This window comes from Schistocerca serialis, chromosome 1 (assembly GCF_023864345.2).
Source record: "Schistocerca serialis cubense isolate TAMUIC-IGC-003099 chromosome 1, iqSchSeri2.2, whole genome shotgun sequence".
Lineage (NCBI taxonomy): Eukaryota > Metazoa > Arthropoda > Insecta > Orthoptera > Acrididae > Schistocerca > Schistocerca serialis.
The window spans coordinates 115,964,760-115,978,571 of NC_064638.1; the positions used below are offsets into that span (position 1 = coordinate 115,964,760).

The 13,812-nt window shown below is 44.4% G+C and overlaps 1 protein-coding gene across 1 annotated transcript in view; it reads right to left on the reverse strand.

Annotated features, from left to right (window-relative positions):
- LOC126445064 (sodium/potassium-transporting ATPase subunit alpha-2-like) overlaps window positions 1-13,812 on the reverse strand; it is a 161,707-nt gene that overhangs the window by 135,900 nt on the left and 11,995 nt on the right. Inside the window, exon 2 of the mRNA XM_050090974.1 lies at window positions 12,220-12,583. Within this exon, the coding sequence (XP_049946931.1) occupies window positions 12,220-12,583 (364 nt within the window). The remainder of the gene's footprint in view (window positions 1-12,219; window positions 12,584-13,812) is intronic.

Below are 13,812 nucleotides of genomic sequence, written 5' to 3' on the forward strand. Positions count from 1 at the left end.
CAAGCCGCTGTCACTAAAACAATGACACTTTTAAAACGTTACATAACTAGTTCGACGTATTGTGTCGCCATTTTCAAACGTAATTACAAATTTGGAAAACTAATTACAACCATACCTCTTCCAAATATTACGAAAAATACACTTAAACCAGTAAACGAAGAAAAAGTGGCAGAAATGGGTCACAAGACGTCATGACAATTTTTGGTTCATCCGTCATGTCACAACTTATGCAATGTAGATCAAAACTGCATCGGGACGAAAAATATCATATGCTCTTGCGTTACGTCCTGTAGTGATGCAATGACCATTCTGCAAACAAAGGCTCACACGTCGTAATTTTATAACGTGCAGAAAGGCCAAAACTAGAACGCAGCACGTAATCCTACTGTTTTCTGCTAATCAAATCTTACAAAGACGGCGCACTCCCATTTGGGGCTAACACAAGACTAATCTCAGTGCGTCGATATTAGCTAGTTGTGTAACGTATTGAAAATTCCATTGTTTTAGTGACTGTGGCTTGACGACCGTTTGTGGCGTCAAACAAACGTTTTCAGTTGACTCTGAGTTTATTTCAACAACACCAAGCGTTTATGAAGCGAGAGGCACTACTAAAGTGAAGGTTCCCGAGATCAGTCGTATGTGTAATTGGCTCTGTAAGAAGATATTGCAATACTAAAAAATGTTTTGCGATGTAGAAGTTGAATAGTAGAAAAGTACAAACTTCATTAACATTCATGTGGGCACACAGCGATCTTACATCACCGGGACTTCATCTTGCATATCTCACACCAACTGAGAGCACACTCGACATCCAGACAAGAATACTGAGTAAACCTCACAGGGTGCTACGGCATTATTACCGTAAAATTGGGTTAACAGGGTAACTTCAAACGATTTGCAGTTATCTTGAAACTTCCTGGCAGATTAAAACCGTGTGCCGGACCGAGACTCGAACTGGGGACCTTTGCCTTTCGCGGGCAAGTGCTCTACCATCTGAGCTACCCAAGCAAGACTCAGGCCCCGTCCTCACAGCTTTACTTCCGCCAGTACCTCGTTTCCTACCTTCCAAACTTCACAGAAGCTCTCCTGCGAACCTTGCAGAACTAGAACTCCTGAAAGAAAGGATATTGCGGAGACATGGCTTAGCCACAGCCTTGGGGACGTTTCCAGAATGAGATTTTAACGCTGCAGCGGAGTGTGCGCTGATATGAAACTTCCAGGAGTGCTAGTTCTGCAAAGTTCGCAGGAGAGCTTCTGTGAAGTTTGGAAAATAGGAGACGAGGTACTGGCGGAAGTAAAGCTGTGAGGAAGGGGCGTGAGTCGTGCTTGGGTAGCTCATATGGCCCAGTGCGGCAGACGCTGGCTTATCTCTTGCGAGTTACGCCGGAGCATATATCTGCATGCACGTTATTGTTTCCGGATGAGACATTTTACCCCAAGACGCGGACCAACTCTGTCACCTGGATACGTGGATATGCGGTCCCTTACCTCTATCGTGACAGACACAATAATTTACTTGACCTCTGGCTCTATTTGCAAGAAAGACATCATGCTATTTCCGGCGTACCAGATATCGACAATGCTTCGCAAACCACATATGGAGTGCCTTTCACAGCCCACCGTGTAGATGGAATATTCGAGGCAGTGGCAGATGAGGTCAGAACGAACTGCAAACGATCGGATATTGAACTATCTTTATCAGTGGGCGAAGTCGCTGGGAAGCCTAATTACGAAGTGGTAGCTTTCTTCTCATGTTATTTATGTGTGCTATCTTCGATGGTGTCTTCATTCTGTTTTAGTTTTCCAGGCTTGATTAACTATGACTGTTCTCACATTGATATATATATAAAAGAAAAAAAGAATTAAAATGAATAAATAAATCAAAATACACTCCTGGAAATTGAAATAAGAACACCGTGAATTCATTGTCCCAGGAAGGGGAAACTTTATTGACACATTCCTGGGGTCAGATACATCACATGATCACACTGACAGAACCACAGGCACATAGACACAGGCAACAGAGCATGCACAATGTCGGCACTAGTACAGTGTATATCCACCTTTCGCAGCAATGCAGGCTGCTATTCTCCCATGGAGACGATAGTAGAGATTCTGGATGAGTCCTGTGGAACGGCTTGCCATGCCATTTCCACCTGGCACCTCAGTTGGACCAGCATTCGTACTGGACGTGCAGACCGCGTGAGACGACGCTTCATCCAGTCCCAAACATGCTCAATGGGAGACAGATCCGGAGATCTTGCTGGCCAGGGTAGTTGACTTACACCTTCTAGAGCACGTTGGGTGGCACGGGATACATGCGGACGTGCATTGTCCTGTTGGAACAGCAAGTTTCCTTGCCGGTCTAGGAATGGTAGAACGATGGGTTCGATGACGGTTTGGATGTACCGTGCACTATTCAGTGTCCCCTCGACGATCACCAGTGGTGTACGGCCAGTGTAGGAGATCGCTCCCCACACCATGATGCCGGGTGTTGGCCCTGTGTGCCTCGGTCGTATGCAATCCTGATTGTGGCGCTCACCTGCACGGCGCCAAACACGCATACGACCATCATTGGCACCAAGGCAGAAGCGACTCTCATCGCTGAAGACGACACGTCTCCATTCGTCCCTCCATTCACGCCTGTCGCGACACCACTGGAGGTGGGCTGCACGATGTTGGGGCGTGAGCGGAAGACGGCCTAACGGTGTGCGGGACCGTAGCCCAGCTTCATGGAGACGGTTGCGAATGGTCCTCGCCGATACCCCAGGAGCAACAGTGTCCCTAATTTGCTGGGAAGTGGCGGTGCGGTCCCCTACGGCACTGCGTAGGATCCTACGGTCTTGGCGTGCATCCGTGCGTCGCTGCGGTCCGGTCCCAGGTCGACGGGCACGTGCACCTTCCGCCGACCACTGGCGACAACATCGATGTACTGTGGAGACCTCACGCCCCACGTGTTGAGCAATTCGGCGGTACGTCCACCCGGCCTCCCGCATGCCCACTATACGCCCTCGCTCAAAGTCCGTCAACTGCACATACGGTTCACGTCCACGCTGTCACGGCATGCTACCAGTGTTAAAGACTGCGATGGAGCTCCGTATGCCACGGCAAACTGGCTGACACTGACGACGGCGGTGCACAAATGCTGCGCAGCTAGCGCCATTCGACAGCCAACACCGCGGTTCCTGGTGTGTCCGCTGTGCCGTGCGTGTGATCATTGCTTGTACAGCCCTCTCGCAGTGTCCGGAGCAAGTATGGTGGGTCTGACACACCGGTGTCAATGTGTTCTTTTTTCCATTTCCAGGAGTGTATTAAAAAAATTAAAAAATACCTTCCGCACGCTACTAGAAATACCCTTCCCCCCTTCCTTTCATCGTGTTATCTGTGGGTTGCCGCACACACGTTAGTCCCGTATAGTGTAGTTTCTTCACATTTTAGATTGGGGATGATTATGTATAGTTAGGAAGACAACGCCTGAAAAGGTAAGAGTTCATTTTTGTTTGGCAGGGACACAAGTGGCGGTGCCCCGTAGGGATGGCTATGATTTTGTTTTATTTCTTTTGTTAGATAAAAAAAGGCTACAGAAAAAGAAAGAAAGAAAAACGAAAAAAAGATGGTAGAGCACTTGTCCGCGAAAGGCAAAGGGCCCGAGTTCAAGTCTCGGTCCGGCACACAGTTTTAATCTTCCAGAAAATTTCATATCAGCGCACACTCCGCTGCAGAGTGAAAATATCATTCTGCAGTTATCTTGTTTTTAGCGTCCCGTCACGGTGTGCGTAATGTAACTGTGGGCTTCGTGCTTGATTCTGAACAACCGTATGATGAGCAGCAGTTTTAGCACGAAAAAAAGTAAATGAATGAAATTACTAACTTCTAGCTATCGTTTATATTGTTTACGATTTTAGACGTGAAATTTTACCTTTGGAAAAAACTTTTCTACAAGCCAACGTACTTTGTGAAAACACAGGCGTAGCCTATCTTTTTGCTGATGGTGTCACATCAACAATTCTTTGTTATCTCGTGAGTTTGTTTAAAGTTCCTTTTTTCATGATTCCATGTCGAAAGTGGGGTAATCAAAAACAACTACAAATATTTTACATTCGCTTAAAAACTGTTGAGGGCAGCAATGATGAAGGTGATAGTTGTGTTGATGACTATAGTGCAATTAAGGTTCAAAGAACGAAGCTTCGATCAGGTTTTATGCTGACTCTAGAACTGAGTCTTAAAGATCACCGAGGAAAAAATGAGAGGAAATATAATCCTTCACAATTTCAAAATCTAAATGTGAGTGATTTTATTGTAGTGCTCTAAAGTGTAATTAAGGTTCAAAGAACGAAGTTTCGAAGAGGTTTTATGCTAAAATTAAAAAATTAAAAAAAACATTTCTATAGTTTTCACCATTTTGAAGCAATATAAAGCGCCATAGCTGCCACCGTCTGTGATGAAATTACTAAAGTGTCCCATCGCTACATTCCTGGATTCCTCAAACTGCACAATATAGCAGTTAATAATTTTGTAGCTACATTATTTGTCTATGTTTTTAAACCCTTTTCTACAGTGTTACTAAAAGAATGCTTTCTTCATGATTGCGTTATATTGAATAGTTTATTCAAGAGCTATGCGATATATACACTACTGGCCATTAAAATTGCTATACCACGAAGATGACGTGCTACAGACGTGAAATTTAACCTCGTGTAAGGAGGATAAATGCGTACCATCACGTTTCCGACTTTGATAAAGGTCGGACTGTAGCCTATCGCGATTGCGGTTTATCGTTTCGCGACATTGCTGCTCGCGTTGGTCGAGAGCCAATGACTGTTAGCAGAATATGGAATCGGTGGGTTCAGGAAGGTAATACGGAACGCCGTGCTGGATCCCAACGGCCTCGTATCACTAACAGTCGAGATGACAGGCATCTTATCCGCATGGCTGTCACGGATCGTGCAGCCACGTCGCGATCACTGAGTCAAAAGATGGGGACGTTTGCAAGATAACAAGCGTCTGCACGAACAGTTCGACGACGTTTGCAGCAGCATGGACTATCAGCTCGGAGACAATGGCTGCGGTTACCCTTTACGTTGCACCACAGACAGGAGCGCCTGCGATGGTGTACTCAACGACGAATCTGGGTGCACGAATTGCAAAACGTCATTTTTTTCGGATGAATCCAGGTGCTGTTTACAACATCATGATGATCACATCCGTGTCTGGCGACATCGCGGTGAACGCACATTGGAAGCGTGTTTTCGTCATCGCCATACTGGCGTATCACCCGGCGTGATGGTATGGGGAGCCATTGGTTACACGTCTCGGTCACCTCTTGTCCACATTGACGGCACTTTGAACAGTGGACGTTTTATTTCAGATGTGTTACGACCCGTGGCTCTACCCTTCATTCGACCCCTGCGAAACCCTACATTTCAGCAGGATAATGGACGACCGCATGTTGCAGGTCCTGTACGGGCGTTTCTGGATACAGAAAATGTTTGACTGCTGCCCTGGCCAGCACATTCTCCAGATCTCTCACCAACTGAAAACGTCTGGTCAATGGTGGCCGAGCAACTGGCTCGTCACAATACGCCAGTCACTACTCTTGATAAACTGTGGTATCGTGTTGAAGGTGCATGGGCGGCTGTACCTGTACACGCCATCCAAGCTCTGTTTGACTCAATGCCCAGGCGTAACAAGGCCGTTATTACGGCCGGAGGTGGTTGTTCTGGGTATTGATTTCTCAGGATCTATGCACCCAAACTGCGTGAAAATGTAATCACAAGTCAGTTTTAGTATAATATATTTGTCCAATGAATACCCATTTATCATCTGTATTTCTTCTTGGTGTAGCAATTTTAATGGCCAGTAGTGTAGTATTTTTGGTCTTTCCATCGTGTGCGAAAATGAAAAATTTTTCGGCTGTCCCATGCGTGAGCAAGCAACATGTAATTAACAATGTGAGAGGCATGGATTTTCCATGTTTAATTCACATAATCCACACACTTGACGCGACTGTGAATGTGGTTTGGTAACGGTCACTGAGAATGCTAGGCGGAGGGGAACTGTAGTCGCTTAAAGTGGAATGGCATGCCGGTCGGAATGATAAGAATAAGTGTAATTCACACACCTTCTTCATTTGAGAATTGTTGCCTGAATGACGTTTAGCATAACTTTTTTGACGGCGAACCTGATTCCACTGCGCAGTCGAGGTGGATTAATGTTCCGCAAAAGAGTTATTGGTGGCTCGATTCTGAGTGGCTATGTATGTGATGGGATACCAGGAAGATCCAACGAATACAAAAACTCAATTTTGGTAACGCTTTGAGTCGCAATAGCAATTTTAATTTTGTTTTGCACAATTGTTCTTTGTTATTTTAGCAGGCAACGGATATAAGAGGGAATCAGCAAAAAGTAAACAATCAATTGTTTTACGGAGGTGGCTTCAATTTTGAATCACTGAGACATACTATTTTCAGTCACCTATCATCTAGTGTGATATACTTGGAAGCAATTTTGCGTTTTTCCTAGACACAATCCCGTATCTCGGAACTCGCGTGAACTCATAACACCTAAAACAAAGCATAGTGCTAAATAACGGGCTAAAATAGGCCTTACATTCGTACTTCAAAATAAAATTAATAAAATGGCGGTTTCCGGCAGAATCCACTAGTACTCATAGAGTTAAACAAACTGTTACACAGAAGTACCAACATGTGAGACCTTACAGAAATCGCAGCATACAAAAGGCGAAATGTCGAGAATTGCGGCAATGTCTTTCTTACAGCCTATTTTAAAGGAAAACCAGTACAATGTTGCTCGATACCTATATAACTGCAGTCCTTCTACAGACAATACCTACCATTTTGAAGAAAAAAACATTCGTAAATCGGGTCATTACTTTTTTTTATGATACGTTCCGAAGAGACAGGCAGACATTCATTTTTATATAGATAAGGATTAAGTTAGTTGTCTTTTCATCCGTATGTTTGTTGCGTCATAACTCCGCCCCTCCCAGAGGGAGAATCTCGCGACCGATTCACTCGGTTAGCTCACCCTAAATATGGAACATTATGATGTGCACATGAAAGGTATTCGCAGCTGCAAATAAGGGCAAACATCTTCTGTGTTATGGAATGACGACAATGAAAATTTGTGCCGGACGAGGAAACAGGCTCGGATTTCCCGCTTATATCGAGCGGTCGCCTTACCATTTTTTTCTTTCAGAGTGACAAACAAGCTCAATTAATGATTCGCAATCAACATCAGTAACAAACAAAACATAAACGGAAGTTAGAACACCCTCCTGGCGAAACAAACAAAATGACATCAGTGCGCTGCCAACTCGTGAGTAGACGCACTCAGAATCTAAAAGCAGTCAGGCACGTTCCGGGCACGTCCTATCGAGAAATATTCAATTTTTCCAATACAGTGTTCCGAGTCCCGGTATTTAACACTCACATTGAAATCACCTCCTACCCGTGACACGACAACTTCAAGGGGCAGGGTGGGAGTCCAAGAACGCACTAAAGTTTGCACAGTATTAACGGTATCTCGAATTGCGCAAGAAAGGTTTAGCGATCTTGCAGGACTGTCCAAAAATCAAGGACACTCTTATCACCTTCATGAACCACGTAAGAGATCGATAGACCTTTTATCCAATTCGCTGCGCTGGTCGTCGTGCATGAGAAATAGGTCTCATATGGGAATGGAAGTGACTTCGGTGCAACGGCATGAGGAGTCGTACATAAAAGAAAGGCAAGCATTTTCCGAATCAGCTGCCACACCTCTGCAGAAGATCCATATGTTAGTCGACGTTTATCCTTGTCAGGCGTCTGAAACTAGGGGCAAAGTGTCGAATCTGTCGTGTTAATGGCATGTAGACGAAGTTGTGTCGTGTATGTCCCACTAGCAACCTGATACTAGGTCGCACGAGCATTTGTGTTGAGGAGGACATGGTCACAGAAACCCACGCTACAGGCCATTTCACTGTACAATATAGTCTTTCCACCACATTCCGGACATGGTCTCTCGTAATTAGGCGATAAATATCACTTTTAGTAGTATTCCTGGTACAAGGCAAGTCGGTATGGACAAAACTGTATTCGATGGAAAAGGTCCTGACATGTGAGGGGGACTTAGAAATATGTGCTACTGCAACGGGTGCCACTCGGGAGGCACGGGCCAGTTCATCAATCAGCCTTCCGGTAAATCAGTTCGCTGGAGGGTCCACGATTTAACCATTGTACTTACACAAAAGACAGCTGCTCCGCTGTTGTATGGACATTGACAAGACTGAGGCCTCCATCACGAAGAGGAAGAGTTAACATGTCACAACGAACTCTGATTATAAGTCCCTCGCTTAGAAGGTAGCCAAACACCTCCTGCAGTGTCTGTGCTCTGTTGCCTTTGGCATCGGTAAAATACGTGCCAGATGGGATAGCCGTAAGCCAGCTGAGCGTTAACAAAATCCACCCATTGTGTCATGTCTAATGCACGCAGGAGATTGCCACGGATGTTGGAGCGTATCTCTTGAAGGAGGCATTTATAGTTAAGTGAGGCCGTTTGCCATATGTCACGTGTGAAGGGGATCTCCAGACATTTGAGCTTGTCTAGTAATGGCGGTGGGCCCACACTTCCTGCTGAAAGACCTCTACCAAACGATCATAGCACCAGACTTTGGAGTTGATGAGCAGAGAGGGGAAGGAGGAGGAGATGGACAAAGAGAGGGGCAGGAGGAGGTGAAGTGAGAGGGGTTAGGAATTGATGGACAGAGGTTAGGAGGTTGATGGTGTAATAGGAACTTTGTCAAATGTCGTCCAATATTTGATCAAATCTAGGGCCTCGCTGTAGATTTGATCAAAGAAATCGCTTGTCTTCTGTTAACTGCAATGTGACATGCTACCACATGGCTGCAGCGTTCTGTCGTCTGTATTGTTTTTATAAACATTGCCGGTAAATACAATTGGTGTGTGCCGACAACTACAAAATTAATAGAGATGTATGATGCTGATCAGGCGCTTTGCAACGTGAGGCACCCTGAATACAAAAATAAAATAAGAATATTGGGGACGAGACCTGACCTGACCTGACCTAACCTAACGTAACCTAACCTAACATAACATAGCATAACCCTCTCCTGTAGCAAGGAATCGGAGTGTTATAGTGAGCCTGTCTTCTGAAGATGTAGCAGTTCTTAAGTGAATATTGTGCTTTGTGATATGAGGATGCACTTCACTGAGCACATACAGGAATGTTTGCTCATCCATTCTTAAGTAATTGATGTACCACTTGACGTCTTCCACTGTAAGCTCACGTAACAAGTTTTGTTGAATGCTTTTATCATGTCGTCGTAAAACCCACGGCTTCACCCAGATTAGATTAGTTTTTCCTTCCATAGATCCGTGCTGAGGAGATCCTCGTGGATGTGGAACATGTCAATTTTTTTAAGCTGAAATAACAATACCAGTAGTATGAGAAATACAATACATCATTTGTTTCTATTAAAAAATTCGTCAGTGGAGTAAGAGTTGGCCACTAGTAAGTCTTTCAGGCTCCTTTTAAACTGATCTTTATTTGTAACTAAATTTTTTATGTTTGCTGGCAAATTATTGAAGCTGAGTGTTCCTGAGTAGTGGACCCCTTTTTGAACTAAAGTAAGTGCTTTTAAGTCCTTGTATAGATCATTTTTGTTCCTGGTATTGTACAGGGTGTTTCAAAAATGACCGGTATATTTGAAACGGCAATAAAAACTAAACGAGCAGCGATAGAAATACACCGTTTGTTGCAATATGCTTGGGACAACAGTACATTTTCAGGCGGACAAACTTTCGAAATTACAGTAGTTACAATTTTCAACAACAGATGGCGCTGCAAGTGATGTGAAAGATATAGAAGACAATGCAGTCTGTGGGTGCGCCATTCTGTACGTCGTCTTTCTGCTGTAAGCGTGTGCTGTTCACAACGTGCAAGTGTGCTGTTGACAACATGGTTTATTCCTTAGAACAGAGGATTTTTCTGGTCTTGGAATTCCACCGCCTAGAACACAGTGTTGTTGCAACAAGACGAAGTTTTCAATGCAGGTTTAATGTAACCAAAGGACCGAAAAGCGACACAATAAAGGATCTGTTTGAAAAATTTCAACGGACTGGGAACGTGACGGATGAACGTGCTGGAAAGGTAGGGCGACCGCGTACGGCAACAACAGAGGGCAACGCGCAGCTAGTGCAGCAGGTGATCCAACAGCGGCCTCGGGTTTCCGTTCGCCGTGTTGCAGCTGCGGTCCAAATGACGCCAACGTCCACGTATCGTCTCATGCGCCAGAGTTTACACCTCTATCCATACAAAATTCAAACGCGGTAAGCCCTCAGCGCCGCTACCATTGCTGCACGAGAGACATTCGCTAACGATATAGTGCACAGGATTGATGACGGCGATATGCATGTGGGCAGCATTTGGTTTACTGACGAAGCTTATTTTTACCTGGACGGCTTTGTCAATAAACAGAACTGGCGCATATGGGGAACCGAAAAGCCCCATGTTGCAGTCCCATCGACCCTGCATCCTCAAAAACTACTGGTCTGGGCCGCCATTTCTTCCAAAGGAATCATTGGCCCATTTTTCAGATCCGAAACGATTACTGCATCACGCTATCTGGACATTCTTCGTGAATTTGTGGCGGTACAAATTGCCTTAGACGACACTGCGAACACCTCGTGGTTTATGCAAGATGGTGCCCTGCCACATCGCACGGCCGACGTCTTTAATTTCCTGAATGAATATTTCGATGATCGTGTGATTGCTTTGGGCTATCCGAAACATACAGGAGGCGGCGTGGATTGGCCTCCCTATTCGGCAGACATGAACCCCTGTGACTTCTTTCTGTGGGGACACTTGAAAGACCAGGTGTACCGCCAGAATCCAGAAACAATTGAACAGCTGAAGCAGTACATCTCATCTGCATGTGAAGCCATTCCGCCAGACACGTTGTCAAAGGTTTCGGGTAATTTCATTCAGAGACTACGCCATATTATTGCTACGCATGGTGGATATGTGGAAAATATCGTACTATAGAGTTTCCCAGACCGCAGCGCCATCTGTTGTTGAAAATTGTAACTACTGTAATTTCGAAAGTTTGTCTGCCTGAGAATGTACTGTTGTCCCAAGCATATTGCAACAAACGGTGTATTTCTATCGCTGCTCGTTTAGTTTTTATTGCTGTTTCAAATATACCGGTCATTTTTGAAACACCCTGTATGTATGAATTGAGTTGTTTGTTGGAAAAAGAGATATATTATTTACGACAAATTTCATTAAGGAGTAAATATACTGAGAGGCAGTAGTTAGTATACCCAGTTCTTTGAAGAGGTTTCTACAGGACGTCCGTGAATTTACTCCACAAATAATACGTATTACACGCTTCGGGACTCTGAAAACATTTGTTTGACTTGAAGATTTACCCCAAAATATTATACCATATGACATTATGGAATGAAAGTATGCAAGCTTTTTCATTTTTATGTTACCTATGTCTGCTAACACTCGAATTGCAAACAGATTTGTTAAGGCGTTTCTGCAGTTCTGGGATGTGCTCCTCCCAACTGAATTTATTATCATGTTGTAATCGCAGGACTTTTAAGACTGTCAACCTCGTATGTATGGTTCCATTCTTTCCCCCACTTCTTTCCCGCATGTGCACACAATGCAATTGGGGTACGTACAACTGCTGCAGTTAATAACAAGTTGTTGTCAGCCATCTTGAACTTTGACGAAAAATTTGATGACAGTGTAATATCCCTTCTAGCGCTACGTCAAAGATCTTTGTCAAATATATTTGACGGAATATTTGATCACATCTTTGATCAAATCTTTGACAAAGAAATTTGATAGTGTAATACCGGCCTTAGGAAGTGATGAGCAGAGAGGGGAAGGTGGGGAGATGGGCAAAGAGAGGGGGAGATGGGGTGAGAGGGGTTAGGAGTTGATGGACGGAGAGAGGGGTTAAGAGGTGATGAGCAGAGAGGGGCAGCAGGAGAAGATGGACAAAGAGAGGTGGAGGAGGAGACGGACAGTGACAAGGGGTAGGAGGGGGGCAGGAGGTTAGGGCCTATATCCAATGTTCATACGTGTGCTTTCGTTTTTCTTTCTCTTCCATTTCACTAGAGGGAGCCAGAGTAACGCGTGGCCGGGAACAACTAGTAAATAGGTAAGTAAAACGAGACGGGTGACCTTGAGGCCCTGGCACTCGATGATGCGCATGTCGGCCGGCACCTTGTCGCCCGCTCTGAGGTCGACCACGTCGCCCAGCACGATGTCCTCGGCGGACACGACCAGCTTGCGGCCGTCGCGGATGACGGTGGCCTGCTCGGGCAGCATGCTCTGGAACGCCTCCAGCACCTTGCCGCTCTTGCTCTGCTGGTAGTGCGTGAACAGCCCCGTGATGATCACCACGGTGACCAGCACCACGCCCAGGTACAGGTGGTCGTAGTCCGCCTCGATGCTCTGGATGCTGAACGTGATGAAGCACAGCAGCGAGCCCACCCACAGCATCACCGCGAACCCGCCGAAGAAGTTCTTCAGGAATCTGACGAACCTGTAAAGCGTGCAAAACGTGACCAACTTGCCCCAATTTCCTACCTTCCCGCACCACAACAATTAGTTAAATTACTTAGCCGCCACTGAGAGGAGCGTCTGATATGTGCAAATAAGTCAGCGAAGGCTGGAAGTGACATTAGGGTCTAACGGCCCGTAATTAGGGGCGGATCACAAGCTCCGAATTAACGTAAAATGAGGAAAGGAATCGTGCACGCCCTTTCAAAGGAACTATCCTGTAGTTTGTCTGGAACGGGTCAGGAAAATCACGAAAAATCTACATCGAGGTGGTCGAACTAGAATTTTAATTGACGTCCTAACAAATGTGAGTCTAGTGTGCTAAACACTCCTCCGCGTCGCTCTGTTCATAATCAACAATGAGCATTTCGTTTAACATATTCGCTTAATAGAACAGAACGAGTTAAATTTACGACAGTGTATAACCCAGCCAATAAGAATTATCTTACAACTGATTACAGTTTACAATCCATGTGAAGATAAAGTCTAACTGAGGAACAGGAGTATCAATGGTTGCTCAACCAAGTTTTTTGATTTACTCTTAAATTCCATTATCTTTGCCAGACAGGTCTTCATTACATCTGGACCTGCCTGTTTCACTCTTTTCGGAGAATTTTTTGTAGATATTGTCTTCAGCCTTGACATTATAAATGTTCTTTTAACTGTTTATTAATATATGAGAAATTCTGGCAACAATGAAGCACATTAATGAGTTTGTACAGCGTTTATAAACTTCTTAAGACCTTCTGGCACTAACATCAGATTTAATTCTTATGACACAACTCTGTATTCTGAAAACCTTGTTTTTTTATAGTTTCAAAGAAAACTGTGACTTAACAATGAACAAAAATATGCAGAATAGTCTAGTTTCCTCATTTTTGCCTCGCTTATACTTTCATTCTTGCTCGCCACAAATGTAACTTCTAACTCGCTTCGCTGTATCTAAGTGTAAGCTTCCTCAATTTATATTGTGCTATTTCTGTATTTTCAAAACCAGGACGGTCTCATTATTTTTGTAATTCAGTTTCTCCACATTTTATACCAGAATTATGAACAATTCTTTTTTCTTAAAAAAAGTGAAAAAGGTTCAGTTGTTTACACTGAAACGGGATTTAATAATAATGTTTGCGTTAAATGATCTATTTGTTTTCAAATATATTTTTACTTGTTCGCTCTGTACCAGGTCTACGCCTAAAATTCTGCACGCAGAAA